General features: G+C 50.5%; 1 protein-coding gene across 1 annotated transcript; it reads left to right on the plus strand.

The window, feature by feature from the left end:
• Window positions 1–23,293, plus strand: SLC26A9 (solute carrier family 26 member 9). The gene is made up of 21 exons (XM_009465581.2): window positions 1–90; window positions 6,925–7,051; window positions 8,060–8,199; window positions 8,525–8,635; window positions 8,932–9,107; window positions 9,558–9,722; window positions 10,310–10,462; window positions 10,849–10,931; window positions 11,188–11,335; window positions 12,072–12,185; window positions 12,637–12,714; window positions 13,041–13,136; window positions 15,413–15,519; window positions 16,089–16,158; window positions 16,400–16,492; window positions 16,943–17,059; window positions 17,628–17,945; window positions 18,176–18,230; window positions 18,635–18,780; window positions 19,573–19,650; window positions 20,271–23,293. Exons 2-21 carry the CDS (start codon window positions 6,927–6,929, stop codon window positions 20,316–20,318), a joined length of 2,421 nt encoding a protein of 806 aa, XP_009463856.1. The 5' UTR covers window positions 1–90; window positions 6,925–6,926; the 3' UTR covers window positions 20,319–23,293.
• The last annotated feature ends 786 nt before the right edge of the window (window positions 23,294–24,079 follow it).

Here is a 24,079-nt window from a genome sequence, read left to right on the forward strand (position 1 = left end):
TCCTTGGGAGCACCACTCTGCCTGGGCTTTCTTGCCACATCTGCAGCTCCCCTCGCAGAATCGGCCCTTTCTCCGCCTGGCGAGGCGCAGGTAACCCAGCTCCAACAATCGTGCTCTTTGTCTGGGTGGGCGTGGGGGATTTACACTCCGGTTGCACAGCCACTGGGTGTGAGTTTCAGTATTTGGAGAACTGGTACTTCTTTTTCCCCCCCCCCCCCCCTTCTCTTTTTCTCCCTCCTTTTGCAAAGGGGATTTACAGCAGCAGATTTACTCAGGAATTAGCAACACCAACGATCCAAGAGCTTGATTTACGAAGAGAGGCTGGAAGAGCCAAATATGTGAATTAATTATTGCTAGAATAAATCCTGCCATCTTATCCTGGCTGGCTCCTGCTGAGATCTGTAGGGGGATTTGCCTGGTATAGGAGAGGCAATACTGATGAAAGACCCTCTGTTTCTGGATCCTTGTTATGATCAGAACTTTCTGTGCATGGGACTGTGTAAAGTGGTCCCTGCCCCGAGGATGTTGCAGCCCAAATTAGACTTTGCACATCCAGGCACAGCGAGAAAGGATGCGGAGCCCAGTGCCGGCAGGCAATGGTTGAGGAGCTTCAGCTGTGTACAGGAATCTAACCTAGGCAAGGGGTCTTTGGACTGCAGGGTCTCTGGCACCTCCCAGTGCCATTTCATGGGATGTTTAGGTCCAGTTTGGGCAGGGTCCCTCATATATAGGCAAGAGAAAATATCCCCATAAGCCTCCTCCGTTGCGGTAAACTGCTGTTCATGCAGCTAGGATGCTTTCTGCTCTGCCCTGATAAAATTTGCCCACACCTTATTTGTAAGCAAGCTGAAAACTTAAGCTAGGGATCTGTCCTACTTTCCTTTGAAGGCAAGTCCTTGAAGTGACATTTGTTGCTGGCCACACAGTATTTCTGCCCCTGGTCAGAGAGTTCCAGTAGAGAAATGCTCTCCCATCCTCTGCCTCTGGGGGACGATGGACTGGGTGACCCCAGAGGTGTTTTTCCTTCTCCAAGAGCGAATCTGCAGCGGCAGGGAGGGTGTGCAGGCGCGAGCTCTCAGCAGGCATCCCGGATAAGTGGTCGCAGGCAGTGCAAGAATGCTGCAGTCTGCAAACTTTTTAATTCCTTGGGATTTGCATTGCCTACCTGCTCTTCAAAGGCGGAGGGCAAGGTCTGTGTCAGAGGCATGCGGAGAGCAGAGACTGATGGCAGCGAGGGATGCCGAAGTTTCACTTCTTTTAAGTACTTTCCAACCTTCCCTCCTCCCACCCCATGGCTCTGTGTGCCAAGGGAGCAGCAAGGGGATGGGGAGGATGGGCACGCCGCTTTCCAGGGGACAGACTCAGATGCCGTTAAGGTCCGGCACTGCTCTCTGCCTGCCAAGGAGCTGGCAACCTGATCCCCGCACCGCTGGGCTGCACTCAGCAAGGTGACACCTCCAGGGGACTGCAGGGCAGGGAAGCTGGTGGCTTTCGGAGGGCTACGATGGGGCCATAGCTGCATCCCGGACCGCAGCACCCCAGGCCATGCGCCCACTGCCTCACCCCAGCCCAGCCCTCCCTCGGCGAGGTACGGCGCTGGATGCAACTGCAAAAGCAATGGAGAGTGAGGGTGGGGTTGAGAACAAGTGGGTTAATCAAACAAATCACAGCAAGAGCAGGCCAAATCTGGGCTCGTTTACCCCGGTGTCAGTGCAGAGCAGATCCCTCATGCCCACAGCATTTGCTGCATTTACAACTGCATGAAAAAGAGCAGAAGCCGAGCTGCCGAATATAAGCATTTTACTTAATAAACACCCTTCGAGCCAAACACTTTGGCTTCACCTTCAGAAGCTGGCAGATGTCTGCAGATCTTATTATTCTGGTTACCAAGTGCAGAGCTAGTTTGGTTAGAAACTCATGTGAAGTGGTACATCAAACATTGGCACCGGCCCAGCGACGGCAGAACAAGAGTGCAGTGCAGTGCTCCTGCCCGGTGCCTGCGCTGGGCTGGGTCGCTTAAAACAAGTAAAGGGCCATCTGCCTTATGGAAATCACCTATTTAACACTCCAAATATTTAATCTAAACTAAAAGAAAACATTGATTTAATGCCTGGCTGCTCCATGGCAAAAGTGCAGGAGCAGAGGAAGGGGATGGCTGCTCCCGAGGGGGATGTTAAAGCCGAGGCTGCGGCGTGGTGCAACGAGATGGGAAGGTGGGAGCTGGAGGGAAGCAGAGATGTCTCCTCCCTGCCCCTGCACCCGCGGCGTACGGCTCCCTCCGGGCCCCGACACCGTCAGGCAGGGCCAGTCAGCACCTCCGGCACCTCTCTCCCTCCTTCGCCCTCTCCCTCTCTGGCTTTTATTCCACCAGCCATCACGATGGGTCCTGCATGCTGCTCGTGGAAAATTGATTGAAACAGCTAAGTTTTTGCTGAACTTTATGGACTCTGGCATTTTGCCTTTTCTGAGGCTAAAAGCTGTTTTTGTGGTAGGATATTTTTCAGAACTGATCTATGTGCTCTCCTAGCATCAGCCTCTTCTATTTCCAAAGGGCAGAGGTTAAGAAAAAGATAAACCTCATGGCCAAACGTTGTGTGTATTCGGCGCGTGGTGCTGTGCGTGCAGCCGGCTGCTCAGCCCCTGAAACACAAGCACCACTTCGCTGCTTCTGCCTCTTCCCCTTCCCCAGATTACTAGGAAAGATGTTTTTACCAATATACTTGTGCCAGAAATGTGGGACTATAGATATGGCTTCACCACTGCAAGGTGCTTTCTTCCCGACTCAGTTCATTTGTTGATGAACCCTATGGCAATTCAGAGCCAAAGGTAAAACAAAACTAAATTGGATCAAAGCGATTTTAACTGGGAGCAAAAAGGTGTGCCCAGTCAAACGGGCCAGCTGAAGATGCTAACCTGAATGAATGTGCTGGGGTGCCCTGGTGACGAGCTGCCAGTGTGGCCAGTGTGGCCCATCAGCCAGGCTCGGTCCTGGCCTGCCCCTGATGCCAGGAGGTGGAAGAGAGTGAAGGAGCCGGGAGTGCGGGGGCGGATCTGCCGGGCTGATCGGCGCCCGATAGCAGAGGTGAATTATACAACATCCTTTTGAAATACCTGAACTGACTGACAGCAGAAACCTCCTTTTCCTCCTGCCTGTGTGCTTTGCGAGCCCAGCTCGACACCAGAGGCGTGAAAGGGAGAGGGAAGCAGGTGTGCGGCAGGAGGGTGAGGCAGAGTTCAGTCCGGGGGGAGCACCCGGCACCGCAGCACCCGGCGCTGCAGCATCTGGCACCGCAGAGCCTGGCACGGCAGCTGCCCTGTGCTTCCCCGTGCCGTGCCTTGGCGAGGAAGCACAGCGCAGGCTTCAGGGGAGGAGGTGACGGCTTCCTCGCCTGACCTTGCAAGACTTGGGCTCTTTCACCGTGTTGCCCCAGGGCTCCCATGGCACCTGCAGCCGGAGCTGGAGTTGCAGCAGACGCAGTGCTGAAGGCACTGATTCAGGGGAACAGGAGTCAAGACCTTGTCCTGGTGTCGCAACCAAACCCTTGCACCTGTGCCTGCCTTCTCCAGGCAGACCTTGTCTCCTGGGGTAGGGGAGAGCTGCTTTTTATAACTCTTTCTTGGGCAATGGAGCTGCGACAGAGATGTTTTTAATGAAGATTCACCCAGGATTTGGAAGAGACCAGACCTCTGAACTCCATCAGCTGAGAAGCAATCAGCAAGGAGATCTGCGTGTGCATCACCTTGTGCAAGGAGAAGGGGGGATGGAGAGGGGGCAGACAAAGGAGGGAACATTATTTCCAGAGCACTGATTTTTTTTCTCCCTAAAACGTAGCAGAGGCATTCCCTGAATGTCCAGCTCTTGCACTGGGATCAGTCTGGGCCCTTATAAGGCCCTTACATGCACCGCATAAGGCGGTAATCAGATTGCTTTCCCACTAAATTTTCACTCACGCTCCTTGGACTGGAGTCCCTTTTCTGTGCCTATGCCAGCACAGGGAAGTGGCTTTATGCCAATGGCTCCTATCAAGACTGGCCAGAAACTTCAATGTGACTTTCCTCTTCCCAAACACAGCTATCGCCAGCACAGGGACAGAAGATAAGGGTTTAGTAAATGCATTTGCAAGATGAACACTGGGAAAAAAGGTCTGTACTTGGCATGCACAGGCTGGTTTGAGACTGGCAGGGCAGGGATCAGCCAGGTGTGAACTGGTGACCTACTGGGACAACATCTTTCACCCACATCATATTCTTGGAGTGAAGCAGTTCTGCCTTCATTTGTCACTCGCTCCAAGTATCACGTCACAGTTCTGTACTCAGTGTGTCACAATTTCTCCAAAACCCCAGGCTCCGTAGACTTATCAGTGAGGCGAAACTTCACATTTCTCAGCATCATCCACTCTAGCCAACACATTGGAGGAATGGGCTTCCTGAAACGCTTGTAACGGGGGCTCCGCACTCGGAGCTCTTCCCCCCAGACCTCATCCTTTATTTCCATGCCCATACTGGAACAGAGCTCTTGAAAAACCTGGTCCCAGCCATGCAGCAATTTACTGGGACTGTGCTTTTCTTTCCACACGCATTGCACTGCTTCAGTGTCCTGCCCCAGCTGCAGGATTTAAACCAGCTCTGCAGCTTGCTGTGGTCTTATCCCATCAACACCAGGACAGCTGGGTTTGCCTTTTGTTCAAGGAGCAGTCACACAGCTCGTTCTCTATAATTCCGAAATCTCAGAGGTTTAACCTGCTGTTTGATCTAGGGCAAGGCCAGTGATAAGCCCAGTCAAGAACTTGACTCTGTCCGAGATGCTGACATCATTAGCCTGTTTGTTTAAGATGGAATTTAATCACGGGGATATTTTTACCTCTATACTTGCCTTGTTTATTATTTTTCCTGATTGCCAGCACTTTCGCTCAGCGGGAGAAATACATTAAAGAGCTGTGATATAATTGGCTGATTCAGTCTGTCTGATGGCAGGCACGCTGCTCGGCAAGTGATGGGGCCGAGAAATAAAGCTGAGAGAGACTTCTTGCACCAGAAACTCGGCTGGGTTTATCACCCCTTAGAAGCCTGTCGCTGGGCCTGGACCTGGGCTGCAAAATATTCACGAGGGAGAACTGGAAATCTAGAGCAGAGCTGTGGGGCTGGGACCTGGAGAAAGGCTGGGCACACTGGGAACCTGCTCAGCAGCAGGATCTGGAGCAAGGCTATACGGCAGGGACAAGACTTGTGCAGACTGACGTGGGAAAACCAGGGACTGACTGTTTATCAGATGGGCTGCTGCTATGAGCATAGAGACTGGGAAAGAGCCTAGGACACTGCGTAGTCTCAGGCTGCACCAGTCCTCCAAAAGGTAAAGCTTGTAATGCTTTTGGAAGGGTATCTCTAGCTGAAAAGGAGCAGCAGGGATGGCAGTGTGTGCACGCCTGCAGAGGGCACTGGATTAAGCACCGGGTGATGCGGGAAGAGGGGAATGTCTCCTCTTTCACCTAGCTGGCCCTCCAAAGACGCGGGCTGGCGTCCCTCCTGAGTCAGCGCAGGCGCAGATCAGAGCCTGGAATCAGAACCACACCATGGCTGGAGCTGTTTTACAGCAAACTGCGCTCGACTGCCCCTGTGATCACCAAAGCACCCACTGCAGGAGTGGGGTTGATGACCTCCCTTTCTAAACCCATTAGCTCCTATTTGCATAATGATTCTGTTGACCTAAATTCTCCCAAAAGTTTCGGCTGCCTGCCTGCCTCATACTTTCCTTCCTGCCCTGGATTGCTGGGCCACTCTGCTACACGTTACTCATGTCTTCCAGCCCCCACTCCGAGGTAACTGCTTATCAGCAAGGACTGACATTAGTCCTACGGATGGACATTTTGCTCACCCTGGTTCCACTGAACCCGGTGTCATGGTGTGCACTGACTTCAGCAGTACTCACAGTGCCGAAAGAGGAGAGGGGAGGGTATGGTACGTTCAAATCACTCCATAAGCTCTGAGCAACCTGGATGTTGTTCCTTGATATGTTCTCCTGCCTGAATCACCAGCTTTTTCCACCCCCTACTCCCGTGTTGGGCAATGACCCACTTAGATACACGCCATACCACAAATAATTACCAAGATCCCTGTTTTATATCTGACCACTTCCTCCTTCCACCCCCAGCCTCTCCGGTTCGTAATGATTCTCCCCTCTTCCCGGGCATTGCTGGTCATAGTGAAATAAGGGCTCTCTGAAGTTCATCATCTTTCTTTGGTGAGACCCAGACACTGGGCAGGGCGAGTCCATCTGGATGTTTTGGCATCTTCATCACTGAAACGAATTAGCAACGGTTATCGTTCTGCGCATCACTTCCTAGAATAAACCAAGGACTCATCCACGGCCTCTCATGGCGAGTGAGAAATAGGAAGGCTGCTGAATGCAAATGAGAGCCCTCGGCAGCGCAGCAGGAACACCTCAGATGGAAACTGCCTTTAATCACAGTGCCAGTAGCTACCATTGCGCACTGCGTCAGGGCTGCCCAGCGTTGCAAAGTCTTGCCAACCCCACCAGCAGATGGTGAAACTGAGGCATGAGAAAGGTCAAGTGACTCGCCCGAGGCAAAAAGGCAGTCACTGGCAGAGCTAAGATTAACACCCGTGCTCATCTGCCAGACAATCCAGGACATGGTCCGGTCCCCTTCAGGCGGCTTCGCTCATTAGCATCACTTCCAAATAGCTGGTAAAAACTCCCTGTGCCGGGGAGCAGCAGCCCCCGGTGCTGGGAGAAGCCACTCCCAGGACCTGCCTCTGCGCCACGGGAAACTATTTAGGGTGGAGATGTTTGGGGAGGGCTCCCAGACGCTGGAGGTGTCCGGTCTGTTATACTGCAGGTGGGGCCAGCTCCAGTCACATTCTTGGCTTTGCTTTTTCTTTTTTCTGGGAAAATTTTAAATGATCCAGAGATGAACCACGCCAGGCCTCGCTATGTCATCGAACGTCCTGCGTATTCGGTCAGCCTCTTCGACGAAGAGTTTGAGAAGAAAAGCAGAAGTTACCCTGTTGGGGAAAAATTGAAAAACCTTTTCAGGTAACATAGAATGTTATAGCTGGGGCCAATCTAAACCAGACTTGGTCTGGAATTGGGATATAATTCAGACCTGGGGATATAGTTCCCATTTTTATTCTGGGAAACCTTCTCCATGATCCTCAGGGCTTTGATGGATGAAAGGCACAGGAGAAATGCAAATTGTACAGTAGCAAGTGAAACTGGTTACTCTTTTCACTGCCTCAGCTGTTACACTGTAAGGCAAATACGCAGAACAGTTTGCACTGAGTGCATTTGGGATTTAGGTTTCCGTTTTCCAAATTTTTTAATAATGAAAAAGGTATACTTGGTGATGTAGGTATGAGTGTGTGGACTATTTCTTTAATCTTTCCAGCTGGGATTTCCTTTTATCAGCTTTCTGATTAAAAACAGTACTGGCTTTCCTTAAATAAAGATGATTAATCCTGCTGCTTGCTGTCTTGGAAATCTATCTCCATTCCTTGGAAAAAGGAAGGCAGTAATACGGGAAAGAGAGAGAACATGTATGTTAGCAGGCAGAGATGTGAGATGCTGCATGTGTCAACCCAGAAGCAATCTTCTTCTTTCAGACACACTTGGGGTTTTTTGACCAAGCTCCTGAAAAAGTTCACCTTTGGCTCTGTGCAACCGCCCCGTGCATCTTTGAGCTGTGCTTCATCCCTACAGCTCACCTACCCCCAGCGGAAGGGTATTAGAAACAAAGGCTCAGGACACTGCGGAGCTAAGTCCTTCGCCCTGTGCTGGTTCTCCTTCCAGCTGTGGCAGCACCGGGGACCTCCCACGGAGTCAGGAGCATCCCACAATAATCCTCCACGGCACGTCCAGCTGGTTAACTGCCAGAGCCCTGCACTCGCAGGGAAGGGCTGTGCACCAAATATCAGGCTCAGGACTTGGTGCGGGAGAAATGTTGAGACATGTTGAAGATCCTTCCTTGCTTCCTTGCTTGCTCACTTCCCAGCTTGCTTGCTTCCTTTCTTCTTTACTTATTTGCATTTTTTTTGTCTCCTCTAGATGTTCAGCTTCCAGATTCAAACTCATCCTCTTTAGCCTGTTCCCAATACTTGTGTGGCTTCCCAAGTATAGAATTAAGGAATACATTTTGTCCGATGTTCTCGGCGGGCTCAGTGCGGGGACGATCCAAGTGCCACAAGGTGAGACACAATGCCTTTTGGGGTCACCGCGAGGGGATAGCACTTTGCCAGCTCAAGGTCTGCAGATGACAGCTCTGTCCAGTCTGTGGGAGTTAGCTACCTTTACTGCTGACATATATAAACCCAAACTCTACCTCCTACCTGGTTGTCCCTGTATTTTTCCACGGAGCCCTTCCCTGCTCTCTTTGGCCTCTCCTGCCCAGAAAGCAGCAGTCTGTGCTGGCCGCAGCACCTTCTTGGAGCTGATGTGAGTGCGACCAGGGCCGGGGGCTGATGCCAGCTGCACAGACCTGGGTGACCTGCCCATCTCCCCTGTGTTTTCCAGGGATGGCCTTCGCGCTGCTGGCCAATCTGCCTCCCGTCAACGGGCTCTACTCCTCCTTCTTCCCCGTGGTAACATACCTCTTCCTTGGCGGTATCCATCAGATGGTCCCAGGTAAGGGTCTGCAGAGCGATTGTCTGCACAAGGCAATTAAACACCAACCGGGAATACCCGGTCTGTCCCAGAATAGAGATGTTTGGGCATGTTTGGTTCGTCAGAGGTTTACAAGATCCCTGAGTCTGGCTGCACAGTAGGATCTCACCCCAATGAACCGCTGCTCCATCCCGCCGCGGGGCTGGTTGCGGTGATGGGCTGGGTGTCTCCGTCTGGATAGCCTAACCTGTCCAAGTGCCCTCCAGGGCAGGACGCTCTCTAGAGAAAACTACTGACATCACTGTGTTGTGCTGTAGGTACTTTTGCAGTCATCAGCATTATTGTTGGGAATGTCTGCAATGAGCTGGCTCCGGAGTCGGACTTCCAGTACTTCAACCATACTACCAATGAGACCAGCGTGAATACCACAGCCCTGGAAGCGGCCAGGCTGGAGATCTCTGCCACATTAGCCTGCCTGACAGCCATCATACAAGTAAGGACTCACTGCACCACCTGTGCTGTGTCCCCTGGCCAGAGCTGACCCACATGGAGTCAGCCGAGCTCTCTCCTTGGAGATGGTGGTAGCAGATGCTAGAAGAGGCCCCACTTCTAAGTGGATGATGCCTCAGCACAGAGGTTTTGGGGGAGATCCTGCCCAAGCTGCAGTTTTGGTGTGAAATTCTCCGAACGGACTAGCCAAGGGTGAGGTCAGCCCCTGGGGCAGGATCGCAGGTGGTGATGATGCCCCAGCACGCTGCAGCTCTCCTCTCCCCATCCCTGCTCCGTGACAGTCTGCTCAGCCCTGCCTGCACCGTGGCTGCGTGGAAGGGATGTGCCCGCTCTCCCGGTGGAGCAGCCTGCCCAACACGGGCACGCTCAGGCTCTGCACCTCGCCCTTTCAGGCTGGCATGCTTCTAATAACGCCTTGTCTGTCCTACCCTAGCTGTGCCTGGGATTCGTGCAGTTTGGCTTTGTTGCTATCTACCTCTCAGAGTCGTTCATCAGGGGCTTCATGACAGCAGCAGGGTTGCAGATCCTCATCTCCGTGCTCAAGTACGTCTTCGGCTTGACAGTCCCGTCTTACACCGGGCCCTTAGCTATCGTCTATGTAAGTGGGTGCTCTGGACAGGAGCCTTCCCTGCACCTCCTCCCCCAGTGACCAACACACCGCAGGCATCACTGCCACCCATGAAGGGAAAGGGGGGCTCGGAGAAAAGGAAAGGGTGGAGGGAGGGGGAATACGGCTGTCTGCACCGCTCCCAGCCCAGCACACCTACGCTGCTGCCATTGTATTTCCTATGCAGCATTATCCGAGCCCTTGTCTGCTAGTTTCTAATTAGAAATAATGAAATGGGTCTGGGATTTGGGGAGAATATGAACTGTGTTACTTTACAGCAGGAGTCTTGCACAATTGTTAGCAACAGAAACTTTTCCTCTGAGCAGGTTTACCCATTCCTGGGCTTTCCTGCATCTTCCATGGATGCATCCTCCATTGGTGCAGCTAGAACTGCATTTAACCAGACAGCACAGACCCAGGGCTGGTTGCTGATCTTTCAGCAGCAGGGTTTCTAGCACTTCTTTCACCCTTGTCACATCTGCAGTTGATTATGGTAACAAGTGTTTTCCATTGTGCTGTCCATGTTGTACAGAGTCTCTGGTTTCTCATGACACCTTCTCCTCCTCTCTCCCCTTTAGACATTCATTGATATTTGTAAAGGTCTGCCCAAAACCAACGTGGCCTCCCTGGTCTATGCCTTGGTCAGTGCTGTACTCCTGTTCATTGTCAAGGAGCTCAACCTAAAGTACATGAAAAAGATCCGGATGCCCATCCCCATGGAGATCATCATTGTAAGTGATGCACGAGCTGTCCCCTGGACCCTCCCAGAGACAGTCCCTCACCTTACAGCCCTGGGACACCCGCTCCTGCTCACAGCGGGCCCATCGTGTACAGCATCTACACAGTGAATATGATGTGACCCCCATGTGGCTTGGGATCAGAAATGGGGCCATCCTCATGGAGGATACCTCTGATGCCCAGCTCATCCCTGCTGGACTGTACCTGCATCCTGGTGATGCTGAGGATGAGGAACTCCTGCTGGGGAGGTTCTCTCCTTTCCTAGCCTGAATTTGGTGCTAATTTACTACTGTCAGCCCCAGGAGCACAGTGAGCTTCGTGCTTCTGAGAGAGCTCATGCTCTTTCTGCTTACTGCTCTTTCATTCTCTGTACTTTCAGGTAATAGTTGCGACTGCAATCTCTGGCAGCTTTAACATGCCCGAGAAGTATGGCATGCCAGTCGTTGGGAAGATCAGCATGGGGTAAGTGCATGTACAGGTCTGACTCAACTTCCAGATAATTTTTCTTCCTCCTCCTCCTGCAGCCTGGAAAACACCTCACTCTTCCCTGCTGTATGACGGCCCCCTTCCAGGACTGCCAGGCCGCACTGCTGCGCCCTGTTACACAACTGCCACCATCCACTCACGCTGTCCACAGCGCAGACACGGATTATGTCATTCCTGAACACACAAGCTCCTCACCCACTTCACCGGCCTCTCGCCTCTGCTCTGCGTGCAGGTTCCCAGTGCCAACCCTGCCCCTGGTGAACAAATGGAAAGACATGATCGGCACAGCTTTCTCACTCGCCATCGTGAGCTACGTGATCAACTTAGCCATGGGGAGAACGCTGGCAGCCAAGCATGGCTACGACGTGGACCCCAACCAGGTAACGCTTGGTCTGGAAGGACGCAGTCAAGGACCGTTCCCCTTGCTCTCAGGCGTGAAAGGAAAACCTCGCTGCATGAATAGGAAGCTTTCAAACATTCTCTGCTTAAAACAGACGTGCTGCTCCCACGCACGCAGGCTCACGTGGCAGCTTGCCATGTGCGGGTCAAAAGGACATGGCAGATCCATCTCCCATGGACTGGAGAGAGCCTGCAAAAGGGAAGACAACCGTAGGTTGAGCTGTCTGCTTTGCTCTCCCTCCAGACCTGAGGTTTCAGCCCTGAGTGCTGGCACTGACAGCATTTTTGCAGGTTGTTGGAGCACAATGAGGCACACGTATTTCTCACTGAGCAGAGAAAGACCTGGATTCCTGGTGTGTCACCTAGACACTGTGAGAGGCAGGACATTAAATAATCCTCTTCTGTCATCACTGGCACCGTGGCAGCTTTCAATAACAGCCACACATACCACATGAAGCCCTGCCCTTAGTGTGTCAACAGATGACAAAGTGTTTATGTGGAATTGTGCTTCCAGGTTTCCCTGCTCTACCAGAGCCCATCCCAGATCTTCCTGGAAGGAAAGGGTCTGGAAGACACTGCAGGGAACCCGGGTCCCCTTCCCTGGCCACACAAATCCCGGACTCGGGCACCTGTCCTCCTGCCGGGCAGCTCACAGGCGTTGGCGGGGCAGGAGGGGCAGTTGTGCTTTTTGGTGACCACGTTCCCCCATCTCCACAGGAAATGCTGGCCCTGGGCTGCAGCAACTTCTTTGGATCCTTCTTCAAAATCCATGTGATCTGCTGCGCTCTCTCCGTCACTCTCGCCGTCGATGGGGCAGGAGCGAAATCACAAGTTAGTACCTCCTCCTCCTCTTCCCTACGTGACCCTACTTGACCACAAACCCCTGTAGCTGCTGCATGCTGCCAGCCTGACATTGCTGCTGCAAGTCTGGAGAAGCTCCATATATGTGTTTCACGTTACTGTTGTTAAAGCAGAGTTTTCTCCCTCCCCAACCCCATTTTGTTCCCTGGATGGTTCTTTGGATTGGTCACGGATGTAGGGCTGCAAATCTGCATTCCCAGTCTGGCTCCCCCGATTGAGCAGAGCTACCACGTGAGGGAGTTTTGGGGTTATCTGTGAGATCTGCAAAATCCTAGCCTATTTCTCAGAGGCAATCATCTGCTCACATAAAATGCTGCAGTGACAAGTTGTGCTGTTGGGTGAAGCAGCAGGAGAGGAAAGACCCAGAGGGGGTTTAGGAAGACACTGATATTTGCTGAAGTGATTTCTTTCTCTTTTGCAGGTGGCAAGTTTCTTTGTGGCCTTGGTGGTTATGGTGACCATGCTGGCTCTGGGGATCTACCTCGAACCTCTTCCAAAGGTAACACGAACATCTGTGCAAACAGCGCGGCCGTTGCGTCACATGCTCCACACAGCCAAGCGAAGGCAGTCTTGCTCCAAAAACCCCTGATGCAAACTGCTGCACAGCGCGGTTTGTTCCTGGCCCGGGTTCCTTTCGCACTGAGTCTCTGGAAGCAAGAATAGTCAAAATTATTATGCTCAGATCCAAGTGAGATCTTTGTGAGCGTCACCCTTTCCCATTCCCTTGTGGTAACTGGATCAAGGAAGGGAGACACTGCAGAAAGCATCTGCTGCCAAACGTGGCACATCCACATCCTAGCTGACACGATCCCCTCTCCTCCGCAGTCTGTCCTGGGAGCCCTCATCGCAGTGAACCTGAAAAACTCCCTCAAGCAGCTGGCTGATCCCTTCTACCTGTGGAAGAAGAGCAAGCTGGACTGCGTGAGTGCCTGGGGACGGGTGGGAGGCATTCGCCCGCCTTCGCTGGCCGCTCAGCCCACGGCTGCGCGGGGCAGAGGCAGGGCGAGCAGGCTAGCCCCCCGGCAGGCTTTTGGGGGCAGGAGGGTTGTGTGAGTCCCCTGCAGAAGGTGGGTTTTGCTCTCTCGATGTGGCCATGCTTCCAACCCCTCGCCAACGAGGTCCCGAGCAGCGGCGGAGCCTGTCCTGCCCAGCTGAGCCCTCTCATGCTTAGCGCACATATCAGAGAGGCCTGAACTATTACCTGCTCTGTTTAAATGCCAATCAACTGCAGGAGCCTGTTTGCCCAGAACTAGCCAAACCGGCCCTGCTCAATATCTAGGAGTCATGACTTAAAAACTCACACAATAGCCCTCCAGGGTGAGGAGAGCCCTTCACAGCGATAAGGACTCCAGGCACTGGTTGATGTATAAACCTAGGCAGGGGGTGCGGGGGAGTGAGAACGGAATTTGGAAATGTCTGACATAAAAAGACAGTGTTTGAACAGGACTCCCACAGCTGAGCGGTGTGTGTGGACACTGAGCCAATATCCTGTCAGGTCCCGACAAACCGCCTTATCGGAGAAATCAGGAGTCCAAAGGGGCTGACCTGAGTCATCAAGAGCTTTCCCAAAATACTGTTCAAACAGGTGCTGGAGAGGCGATGGGTTAGCAGGCCAGGCAGAGATTTCGCAGGGGTGTGATCATGGCGTGAAGGCACACTCTAGCACAGGGCACGAGCTACAGAAAAAATGGTCCACGCTTAGGATTGAGCCTGGCGGACGGACCGGCCCAGGGACGTGCCAGGTCTGAGCTGACACAGTTATGCAGGCCAGAACCATCAGAGAGGGAAAGTCGCTGGTGGGAAGATGCAGTTCTCTGTTGGGAATTGTTTGTGGCAATTTAAGCACATCTCTGAATGGGTTCTGCTGGTGCCTGGTGGGCTGGGTGGAAGGTCTGGGTTGGCCCTGGCCGTTCACGTGAGGGCTGGTGGAGTTACTGCCTGTTATCAAAGCTCACAGAAGGGAGCACAGACCAGCCCTGCGGGCCAGCCCAGCGTCTGGGCAGACGGGGGACTGAGCGGAGACGCATGGTGCTGCCTGGGGAACGCCTTGCCAGCGTGTCTCTGCCAGACATGGTCACCACGGCGGAGGTGAACGGCTGCCAGAAGCCTCTTTGGTTTGGCCTGTGTGAATCATCTCTCCTCCATGGCACAGCCAGACCCGCTGCCCCGGCTGTGCTGTGTTTCCACTGAGCCGCTGGAACAAAGCTCTTGCTGCCAGTAACCACAGACAGCCTACAGGTGCCGGCAGCGTGGGGACCAGGCAGATGCCAATGGAGTGAACCGCACTCCCCTGACCTTAATCTCCCTGGAATTTGAACTAGATTCACTGTCCTGTCCCAAAATGGGGAACACCATTTCTGGGTGACGTCAGATCATCGGTGTTCATTACATCATGTGGCTGTGTTTCAGTGCTAACTGTAGGGATCATTCCAAGTCTGGATGGAGGGAAGCCCTTACTTATATGCACCACACATATAAATTAAGATGCTGAAGGTATCAAAGTTACTCTGATTTGTCCAAGGTCAAAGTTAGGTTTTATCAGCCTTGAGGATGGGATTATAATAACCTGATAATGATTTTCAGAGGGCATGTTTATATGCTTAGGCAGGACTAATTTCATTGGGAGGGAGATGCTCGAGTGCTAATGTATAAAAATGATAAATGGCAGAGCTCTGAGCTGAGAGGTGGAGCAGGTTTTGGTATGCTCTGTCATACTTTGTCATCAGATCTGCGCTGTGTTCAGGTCATTTATAGAAGGTGCTCAGACGGTTTTCAGATGGATGCTCATTCCTTCTGAAGCGCTCTGACTGACAGCAGGAGCTTTCTTGGGGCTGGGCGCAGTTACTGAGCAGCAGATGGTCTGATCTGCAGGAGCCTTTTCTTGGCTAGATAGGCTGATACTTTTTGAACTGAATGAGTGGTGCGGGTGTTCACGCAGCTGTGAAGAAACGCACTGGCTGCTTTTACGGCTGAAAAACTGGGGCTTCTGGCAAGCTTCCCAGCAATGATGTTTCACATGAAAGCATGCAATAAACTGTATAATTAGAATAGCTGCAGAATTCAGGCCTTGGTCTTTTGATCCTCAGCTGTGTAGTTCTTTGGGTCGAGAATATCAGCACAGAGCCTTTTTCCATCCATCACTGTGCTCCAGCCCATGGTAGAGTAAAAAGACCTGCCATGCTCTTCTCTTTCCGCAGTTGGTCTGGCTGGTGAGCTTCCTGTCCGCTTTCTTCCTGAGCCTTCCCTACGGAGTTGCTGTGGGTGTGGGATTTTCCGTGCTGGTCGTGGTTTTCCATACCCAATTGTAAGTACCGGTGTATCTACAAAAATCAAAAGAGAAGGAAAATCTCCCAGTTGCAGAATAAATGACAGATTATTTTTATAACCGACCTCTGGCCCATGTTTCGAAGGAACGTGCGGCAGGAGCCTGGGGGAGTGCAGGTGTCCTCCCCAGCCCCTGGAATGTGCAAACAGGAATGGCAGGCGCTAATTTACTGCCTGCATTCCCACTCCGGCACACGGTTAGCGATGTGCACATCCCAAGGCAGGGGGAAGTCTGAAAGTATTTACTTCAGCACGAAAAGCTACCTGCATAGCTCCCAGCAGAAAATCCTGCTCATAAAAGAGCCCCATATATGTGCAGAGACTGGCGTGAAGTTTTCACACCATTTTTAATCCATCAAAGCCCTTTATTAATATTTCCCAGTCTGGGATCTCAAACTGCTGACTCTTTTTTGCCCTGTAGACTCTGCAGGGATGAAATCTAAGTATTTTCATAAAGCAAATTTTCAAATCCTGGTATGGAATGTGAAGCAAAGCAGTTTTCTTCCCCTGCAGCATTTACTCTAATTCTGATCACCTCTTTTCTCCTAGCCGTAACGGCTCTGCCCTGGGCCAAGTAACTTCCACCGACATCTACAAGAACCCTAAAGCCTACAACAAGGTAAGCAGAAGCTAAAGCATCCTCAGAGAAAATGCTGTTCTTTGCCACTGGTACCCAATGTGATCAGGAAACTCAAGTCCATGTTTCTGTCTCAGCGACGTTGGTTGCTGCTTGTTTAGGGGTGGCAGGAGAGCTGCCGTTTGGTTCGACCTTCCCAATTATCTGCTGCCCAAACTCCCGGCCCCCTTGCACCCCCCACACACCCCGTCAGGCCTGGTTTGAGCTCTTGTCTCTGTTGCAGGTACATGAACTTAATGGGATTAAAATCGTGACCTACTGCTCGCCACTATATTTTGCCAACTCAGAGATATTCCGTGAGAAGATTATAGCCAAGGTGAGCAAGGCCCTAACAAATTTCTGCTTGCAGCCAGTCCCAAATGGCCGTTGCTCTCTCCTGCGTTGCTATGTGCAGATAATTAAGCCTAGGATGATCACGAAAAATGGTCACATCCATCCTGTACTCTTCCACCCTTTTCTCCCTGATCTTCAGGACTGTTCGTAGACCTCATTTTAGAGGTTATGCCTGAATCCTGGCAGGGATCCTTCTCCAAGCTCTGCCACAGCAGAGTTATCCTGCTACTGCAAGTCTCTCCTCCCTGCATGTGCAGGTACCCTCTGTAACTGAAGACGTTGCTGTTTGGTTGCCATCAGGATCACCTCACTCCGCAGTACGGCTGGTGCTGTCCTCCTGTGCCACGTGCTGGAAAATAGCAGGAAAGAAATAGCAGTCCCTGACTACAGGGCTGAACAGACCGTTTCAAAGAAAACTCTCTCTTTTCCACAGACCGGGGTGGATCCTGGTAAAGTGTACTTAGCCAGGAAGAAATATGTGAAACGGCAGGAGAAGGGGACAGCACAACCATCAACAAAGCTACCGAAATTCTTATTGAGGCAGAACAAGGTAACTCAGTTTGGGTTCCTGCGTTGACGAATAAGACCCCAAGTCCCCATCAAACAGCTCCTCTTGACACAGGATTTTCTGCACTGTCTTCCTAGCCACATTCACCACTTCTTGCATCCTTTCCTTCCCACCCACATCTCCATTCCTCCCAATAGCCAAAGCCTTAAGATGCAGGAGAACTGGAAACCGCTGGGAGCAAGAAAGCCGTAAAGACGGCTAGAATGGAAACATGGTGAGCAATTTGCTAGAAACCGGGCTTGCCCTTTCTCTAAGGATGCATCTAAGTCAGCATTTCAGTTCAAAAGTGCTCTTTTGAAGCACATTTCCCAGTCATCCCAGCTTCATTTGGTTTGCATTGCTGAGCAGTCTTGAAGCATGTGAACAGGAATCATTGTATTCCAGCCCCAAGGGACATCCAGTCTGGCACCAGCCTGGAGTTAGTCTAGATTAAAACACTTCATGCCACTGAATACTTCACTGAATACTTCAGGTGCATTCACATGTCAGGATCTCAGCTTGTGCTGATGGTTGTGCCCTGCCCTGACTGTGCATTTCTGCTTTGCTGTAGACCTTGTCTTTGCAAGAGCTCCAGAAAGACTTTGAAAGCACCTCTCCAACAGACACCAATAACAACCAGACGACTGCTAATGGTGCCAGCATCTCCTATGTCACGTTCCATCCACCTGCCAACGGTGCTGGGCAAGTGCACGCCTCTAGTGAGCTGGGCAGCACCACTACTCTGCAAGGAAGCACTTTCAGCGTCATGCCTACAGCAGATGGCGACCCTATGACGACAGCACCGCCCTATATCAGCTTTCACACCATCATCCTGGACATGAGTGGAGTGTGTTTTGTCGACCTCATGGGCACAAAAGCACTGGGCAAGGTTAGTTCTGTACTACAAACATAGCCAAGCAACGTATCACCCAGGTACCTTCTACTCCCTTGGGCAGCTCAGATAAAGATGTTTACCCTCCTCAACAGAAGGTTTGTGTGGCTTTCTCCTTCAGCATCCCCAGGACACGTGTAAAGCCCTGGCTAAAAGACTTTATGTCTAAACACAAAACTGGAGCAGCAGTGTTATTAATCCTCTCTCTCCCCTCTCATCCCTTCTAGTTGTGTTCCAGTTATCAGAAGATTGGGATTAAAGTGTTCTTGGCAAACGTGCATGGTAAGAATCCACAAAGAACACATTTCCATGTGATCTTCCCCCATTTATGTGCTCCTGACAGACAGGAGATCTTTTTGTGTTCTTTATGCAAACTGTGTGAGCTGTCAGCCTTTTGTTGGACCAAACCAGAACAGATGAAAGAAGAGAACAGAAGAAAGGAAAGAGAAACACTGTTCTCTGTGTGTGAAATAGGTCCTTTCATTCGGGAAGTGATACGACTGGAACATCTCCACATTTAGCATGTAGAAAAATAGATCCCTACACTCTCATTTCTGCAGCAAACCTGCTTCTTCCCTGTGCATCTCAGCCTTGCTTTAGCTCAGAGGACCACTGTCAGCCACGTGCACTCTCAAAAGCTTCCTTCTTTGGTTTCCTTCTTGTTCACATGCTTTTCCTTTCTTCAGCCCAGGTGTACAATGACATTAGCACAGGTGGAGTCTTTGAGGAAGGAGGCCTGGACCAAAGTCACATCTTCCTGACGATCCATGATGCCGTTTTGTTTGCACTGGCAAATATCAAAGAAGTTGTCCACCCGCCCATCTCAGAAGAGGTAAATTTGCTCCCCAGTCTTTCTCCAGCTCACAGTACTGTACTATTAGGTTTACACACTGCATCAGCACAAAGGAAGAATAACAACTCAACACTGCACCTAACAAAGTTCCTTATTTATCTCAAGTTGTAAAGGTCTAAATCCAACAAAATAATTCATCTCCTAATTCTCACATATGGGCCAGGTACCTACTGACTGAATTGATTTCAATGGGAATTTAGAAGTGTAAATGTCTTCTGCAAACCCCTAGCTGGGAGATGAATGTTGTCCCAGCCTGGAGAAGCCAAAAGAGCTGTTCCAGCACTACGCCCTCAGTTTGGTGCTGGCTGGATCATGCAGCTGCAAACAAAGGCAGAATTTGGCCCTCGGAAATGAAGGCAAAGCACATGCGCCTGTCCTTGAACAGCCCCAGCATCCATGAATGCTTCCCTTGGTGGGAGGAGAAAAGGCCGAGGGAGGAATGTGGCACATGCTGACAACACAGGGTCAAACAGGCCATTTCCCTAAATATGGGTTGGTTTATTGCATGATAATTGGCATTGGAACCCAGACAGTGTTAGCCAGTTCTCTCGTGAGGATAAGTTAATGTATCTCATATCTCGGCAGAGAGATATGTAAATGCCAGCTCAGTCAGAGAAGATAAACAATTGAAACGGGATTCCTTCTGTGCCCCTTCTTCCTGGGCATTTCCCTTTGAGGACATATGACGTTTTAAGCCTGGGTTAGTAATTTTTTTCATTCCTTTCAACCCTGCACTCTGCTAATTTGTGGATTTGATTCTTTCCTGCACAGGAGCCGACTCAGACAGAGCTCTCCATCTACGACGAGTCTGTGGGTGAAAGCAGTGCAGAGTTCAAGAACCTGGAGGAGGTTAGTTCTAGTGCCAGGGGTCACTTCTCAGCTGTGGACCTAAGGTGGAAATCAGAAGTTGTGGCTGGGATTGATTAGATGGGAAGTCCCGTGTGCCATTGCCAGGAAAAACTGCTAGCAACAGTAACACGTTGAAAAGTTAGTTGCAAAAATAATTTAAAATCCCTGTCTTGAGGAGCAGTGGCAGGCACCTGGATGAAGGAGCAGCTAGGTTACCCCACAGGGGAACCCTTTGGTCTCTTCTGGGCCACATAGCTCAGGTTCATAGTCAGACCTGTGATCTCCACGCACTGGGGTGAACTTGGAGAACCAGGTTTAGCTCAAGCCCAAAAGCCACTGGTCAAGTTTTTCAGCACAGCCTTTGTTAATGCTGAAGTGATCCGCACCCACTGAACCCAGGTCCCTGGGAGGAGATACGCTCCAGTGCTGACCTTCCCCAGGCTATCCATGCACGGCTGGAAGCAGAGCAACCTCCCCAATGCCAGCTTTCCCTTGTGGAGGAGGGCTGAGAAGGGTTGGCGTTTCTGGTGGGGTTTCTCTGTGTGACTGAATGACTGCTGTGTTGCTGGGTCTGTGCCACGGCATCAGCCCTAACCCAGCGTGCCTTGTGTGCCCTTTAGGAGATGTTTGGAAGCATGTTCCACTCAGAGACCCAGACAGCTCTGTGAGCGCACGGGGAGCGTCAGCGTACGGGCAAACCCTCCCGAACAGACTCCTCTCTCCCATCCCTTCGTGAAGAGCGGCACTTCTACCTGGGGATACAATAAATTCGCAAAGCAAGAGGCCATCACACCTCGTGAACTGATAAACTCCTCCCTCCTTCCTGCTCTGCTTCTGGTATTCAGAGCAATGGACTCTGGAGCGGGCAACAGAAACCTACAGCAGCAGGAACTCAGGAAATGCCATCTCATTAATTACAGAAGAGAAGCGAGTTCATTTGAAGGCAGGTGCCTTAACACATGGGACAATTAGTCATGATTGCCAAGTGCTCTCCTTTGTCTCACGCACTCTTCTGCCCACATAGGCGTTACCTAACTCGGGCATCCCGCTTCTTTCTTTTCCCTCCTCTCTCTTTTCCCGATGAAGTGAAATACAAGCAAATATTAGGAGCCTCTCACGGCTTTGATTCACGAGCAAAAGCAACTCTTGCAAGGTGCAGCGACGCAGCTTTGTAAGGTAATGTTGTTCTAAAATGTGCACTGACCTTCGGGGTGTCTGCGGAGTAAGTGCAAGGCCCTGAATTTCCCCGCGCGTCTGTGTAGCACCACCTCTGCCTCTCCTGTGGCCCCAGAAACCACTGCCCCAATCCAGTGCTGCATTTCTGATACCCTGAAGACCTTGGTACTCTGTCTCAGTAGGGCTACTTTCTGGATTACATTTTTTTTTTTTTCTTACTAATAGGACTAGTTTGTAATCAGAAATAAGAATTCTTTGTTACTGTGTGTTATATGCACACATTGTCCTGCCTGCCCAGGAGGTTGAGTACGTGTTCAAAAGACCCAGGGTCCAGTTCAAATCCCCTCCAAAGTTTTTTAGGGATCTTTCTACTGACTGAATGGTGCTTCAGATAAGGCTCTTGGACTGTGAATGGCATGAAAGCCTTAATCCCAAGGGTGTTCTGACTCTTCCCATCTTCTAGTTGACTGGAGCAACTAAAAGATTTAGTCCAGAACATGGATGAGTGCTTTGGGGAAAGACGTTTTTCCCAAATCATTTTGATCACAAGTAGCAAACAGGGAAGGAAGCCCCTCCTGCACACCTTTCATAATGCCATAGGTCCAGAGCAGTAAAACCGAAATTTGAGTGTATTTTATGCCTGCAACTAGGGAACAGCCCAAGTGATACCCTGTGCTATGCAGGGCCTCTGGTGACAAGCTCTCAAATGGTCACTTGTGCAGCAAGGGACAACTCTAGTACAGTAGGTGATATTTCCATAACGATTCTCTGCTACATGTTCAATGATTTCCATTAAAATTCACCACAGACTGATGCTACCAGGACCAACTACCTCTCAGGCAAACAAGCCTGCCTCACAAACCCAGAGACAGACAGCTGAGATCTTAATAATTTCTAAAAATCTGACATTCTTTTATATTTGAGTGATGCTAATAACAACTGCTATTTTAGTTTCCCTCTCTGATGCCTTCCCTTCTTACCCAGTGCTGACGTTGTGACAGTGATGACAAGATGACAATATAAAGCCTGAAAAATCTAAGCATAAGCCAAGGGTTAAAGGGACCCTTCTTCAGTGCATTTCAACCTCAAATATGGCCTTTATGAAAATAAGTTTATAAAAAAGTTCAGATAAAGACATGTCCTGGTATGTCTTCAACTGCAATGAAAACCATTTCTTTTGTTTGAATTCCAAATCTTCCTACAAGGTATTTCCAGCACTGAGATAAAATGCAAGAGTCAACAAGAAAAAGTGAACACTAATGAAAGTAAAGCTAGACAGTCTGTTTTCTTTCCATGAATGCAAAAAATAAAGAGTGGCCTTAATAATGAATGTAAATTATATTTTTAAAGGTTATTTCTATTTTATTACTCTAAGATATTAAAAATATTAACAAGCTTTAATGTACAGTTTTGAAGTACATATACATTATTGAGCTGATTCACTAGCAGACTGCTAGAAGGCTTTCTGAGGAGAGAAAGTGGGGCTTTCCTACAGCTCCCCGATGTCTCATTTTTAAGGAAAATAGAGCTTCATGAACCCTCCTAGCCAGACAGCCATTAAAGGAAACAACATCAGGCCCCTGCCAGTTTGGTTTTATGTAACACCTCGTTAACTAAGTCACCGTTTCTCTACCTCAGTTTCTGATTATGTGGTGCAGGAGAGAGTAATAAAACCAAAGGAGGTTAGTTTCCAAAAGGAAAAACCCACTAACTAATGGTTGTTACTTATTTTAATCTTAGACAGCAGTGATTTTTCCAGAACCAGGTATAGCTTGTTCTATAAGGTAAAATCAAGAGATTAATTCTCTTAAATTATCTTTGAGGGTGATTGCTCATGGTCTTTCGTTACTGCCTGAGTGCTCCTTTTACTTGCTCGTTTGAAAAAAGCAACAAAGAAATTGGTGCAATGGAACAAGAAACTGTCCTACAGTAGCTAATCAATAGTTCTGTATCTCTGAGGTGGCAGCACGTTAAATGAGGAAAATTCCAGTTCCCAGTTCTTCGTTCAAGGTTAATTACCGAAGGCTGATTTCACAGTCTCAGAGACTGACAGGCCAAACGCAGGAAGCCTCAGAGCAACAGACCATGTGTAAAAAATAGATTGGATTTCTTGAGGTTCCTCCAAGCATAATGGATGGGATGTGAAGAGAGACAGCTTGAAAGTGGCCGCACCGACTATATGCTCTGCGATTCCGATGACCTAGGAAGAAGGATACCTCATTTCTGCAGCCATGGGCCGATTCTGGCAATAAATGGTACATCAGTGGGCAAATGGCATTGCTGGAGGCACAGTGTGGCCAGTTCGAAGTCTTAATTTCCAAGTGCCCAGGCAAGAAAATTAGGGAAGCTCAAATTCATGCTGGGGTAGAAAAATTTTGATTTCCAGTGTCCCTTTATTGCTCTTACAGTAACAGTGATGTTGATGTGTAATGGCTCTGAAGCCTTACTTGATAAATGCATGATGTATAACCGGCTCAGCAATGTTTGTAATTTATTTAATTTAATATTGGTTTCGTTCTTTTTTGATAATAAAGAATGTGTGAACAATCATCTGCTGCTTCTGCTGATTCAAGAGCTGGCTTTCCATGGCAGCTCCCATCAGGTATTAAGCATCGCAGGACAGTTTACACAATGGGAAGACAGGATAAATCTTCAAATCCAGTACAAGACAGCTGTAAAGAAGGGAACAACATTTTTTCCGTTGTGCTCCCTAAACCAGGCAAGTAACGCGTTTTGAAAACCCGGTGGATTTAAGCCCCTCGGGAGCGGGGCTGGCACAGCCCAGCACACACCGCTGTGCCCGACATGGGCCCGTCCCTCGGCCTGCTCCTCACCAGCGCCCTCCTGCCCACCCTGTGGCTCTCGCCACCTCACTGAACCTGCGGGTGGTTATTCCCCACGGGCACCCCTTTTCCCTCCGTCATTTTGGGAGCAGCATCCTGAGCCCCAGCGCTCTCGGCCTCCCAGTGGGCTCCAGGCACAGCCCAAGCCAGGGTGAGGGGACATTCCCATTATTGCTTGCTGCTGTGGGTACCAGACACCGTTAGCTACGGCTCCCAAACGTCCCCTCGAGATAAGAAATATGCGATTTCACGCAGGGGAGAGAGCGCCAAGGCGCCCGGCCCGCCCGCCCGCCGCCATTTCAAATGTTCCGCGGCGCGGAACTACAGCTCCCAGGAGCACTCGCGGAGGGGGCGGGTCCAAGCCGCCCATTGGCCGTCCTCGGGGGTGGCTGCGTGACGATTGGCGTTCG

This window comes from Nipponia nippon, unplaced genomic scaffold (genome assembly GCF_047370975.1).
Source record: "Nipponia nippon isolate SJK-2023a ecotype South Korea unplaced genomic scaffold, ASM4737097v1 scaffold_25, whole genome shotgun sequence".
NCBI classification, from domain to species: domain Eukaryota; kingdom Metazoa; phylum Chordata; class Aves; order Pelecaniformes; family Threskiornithidae; genus Nipponia; species Nipponia nippon.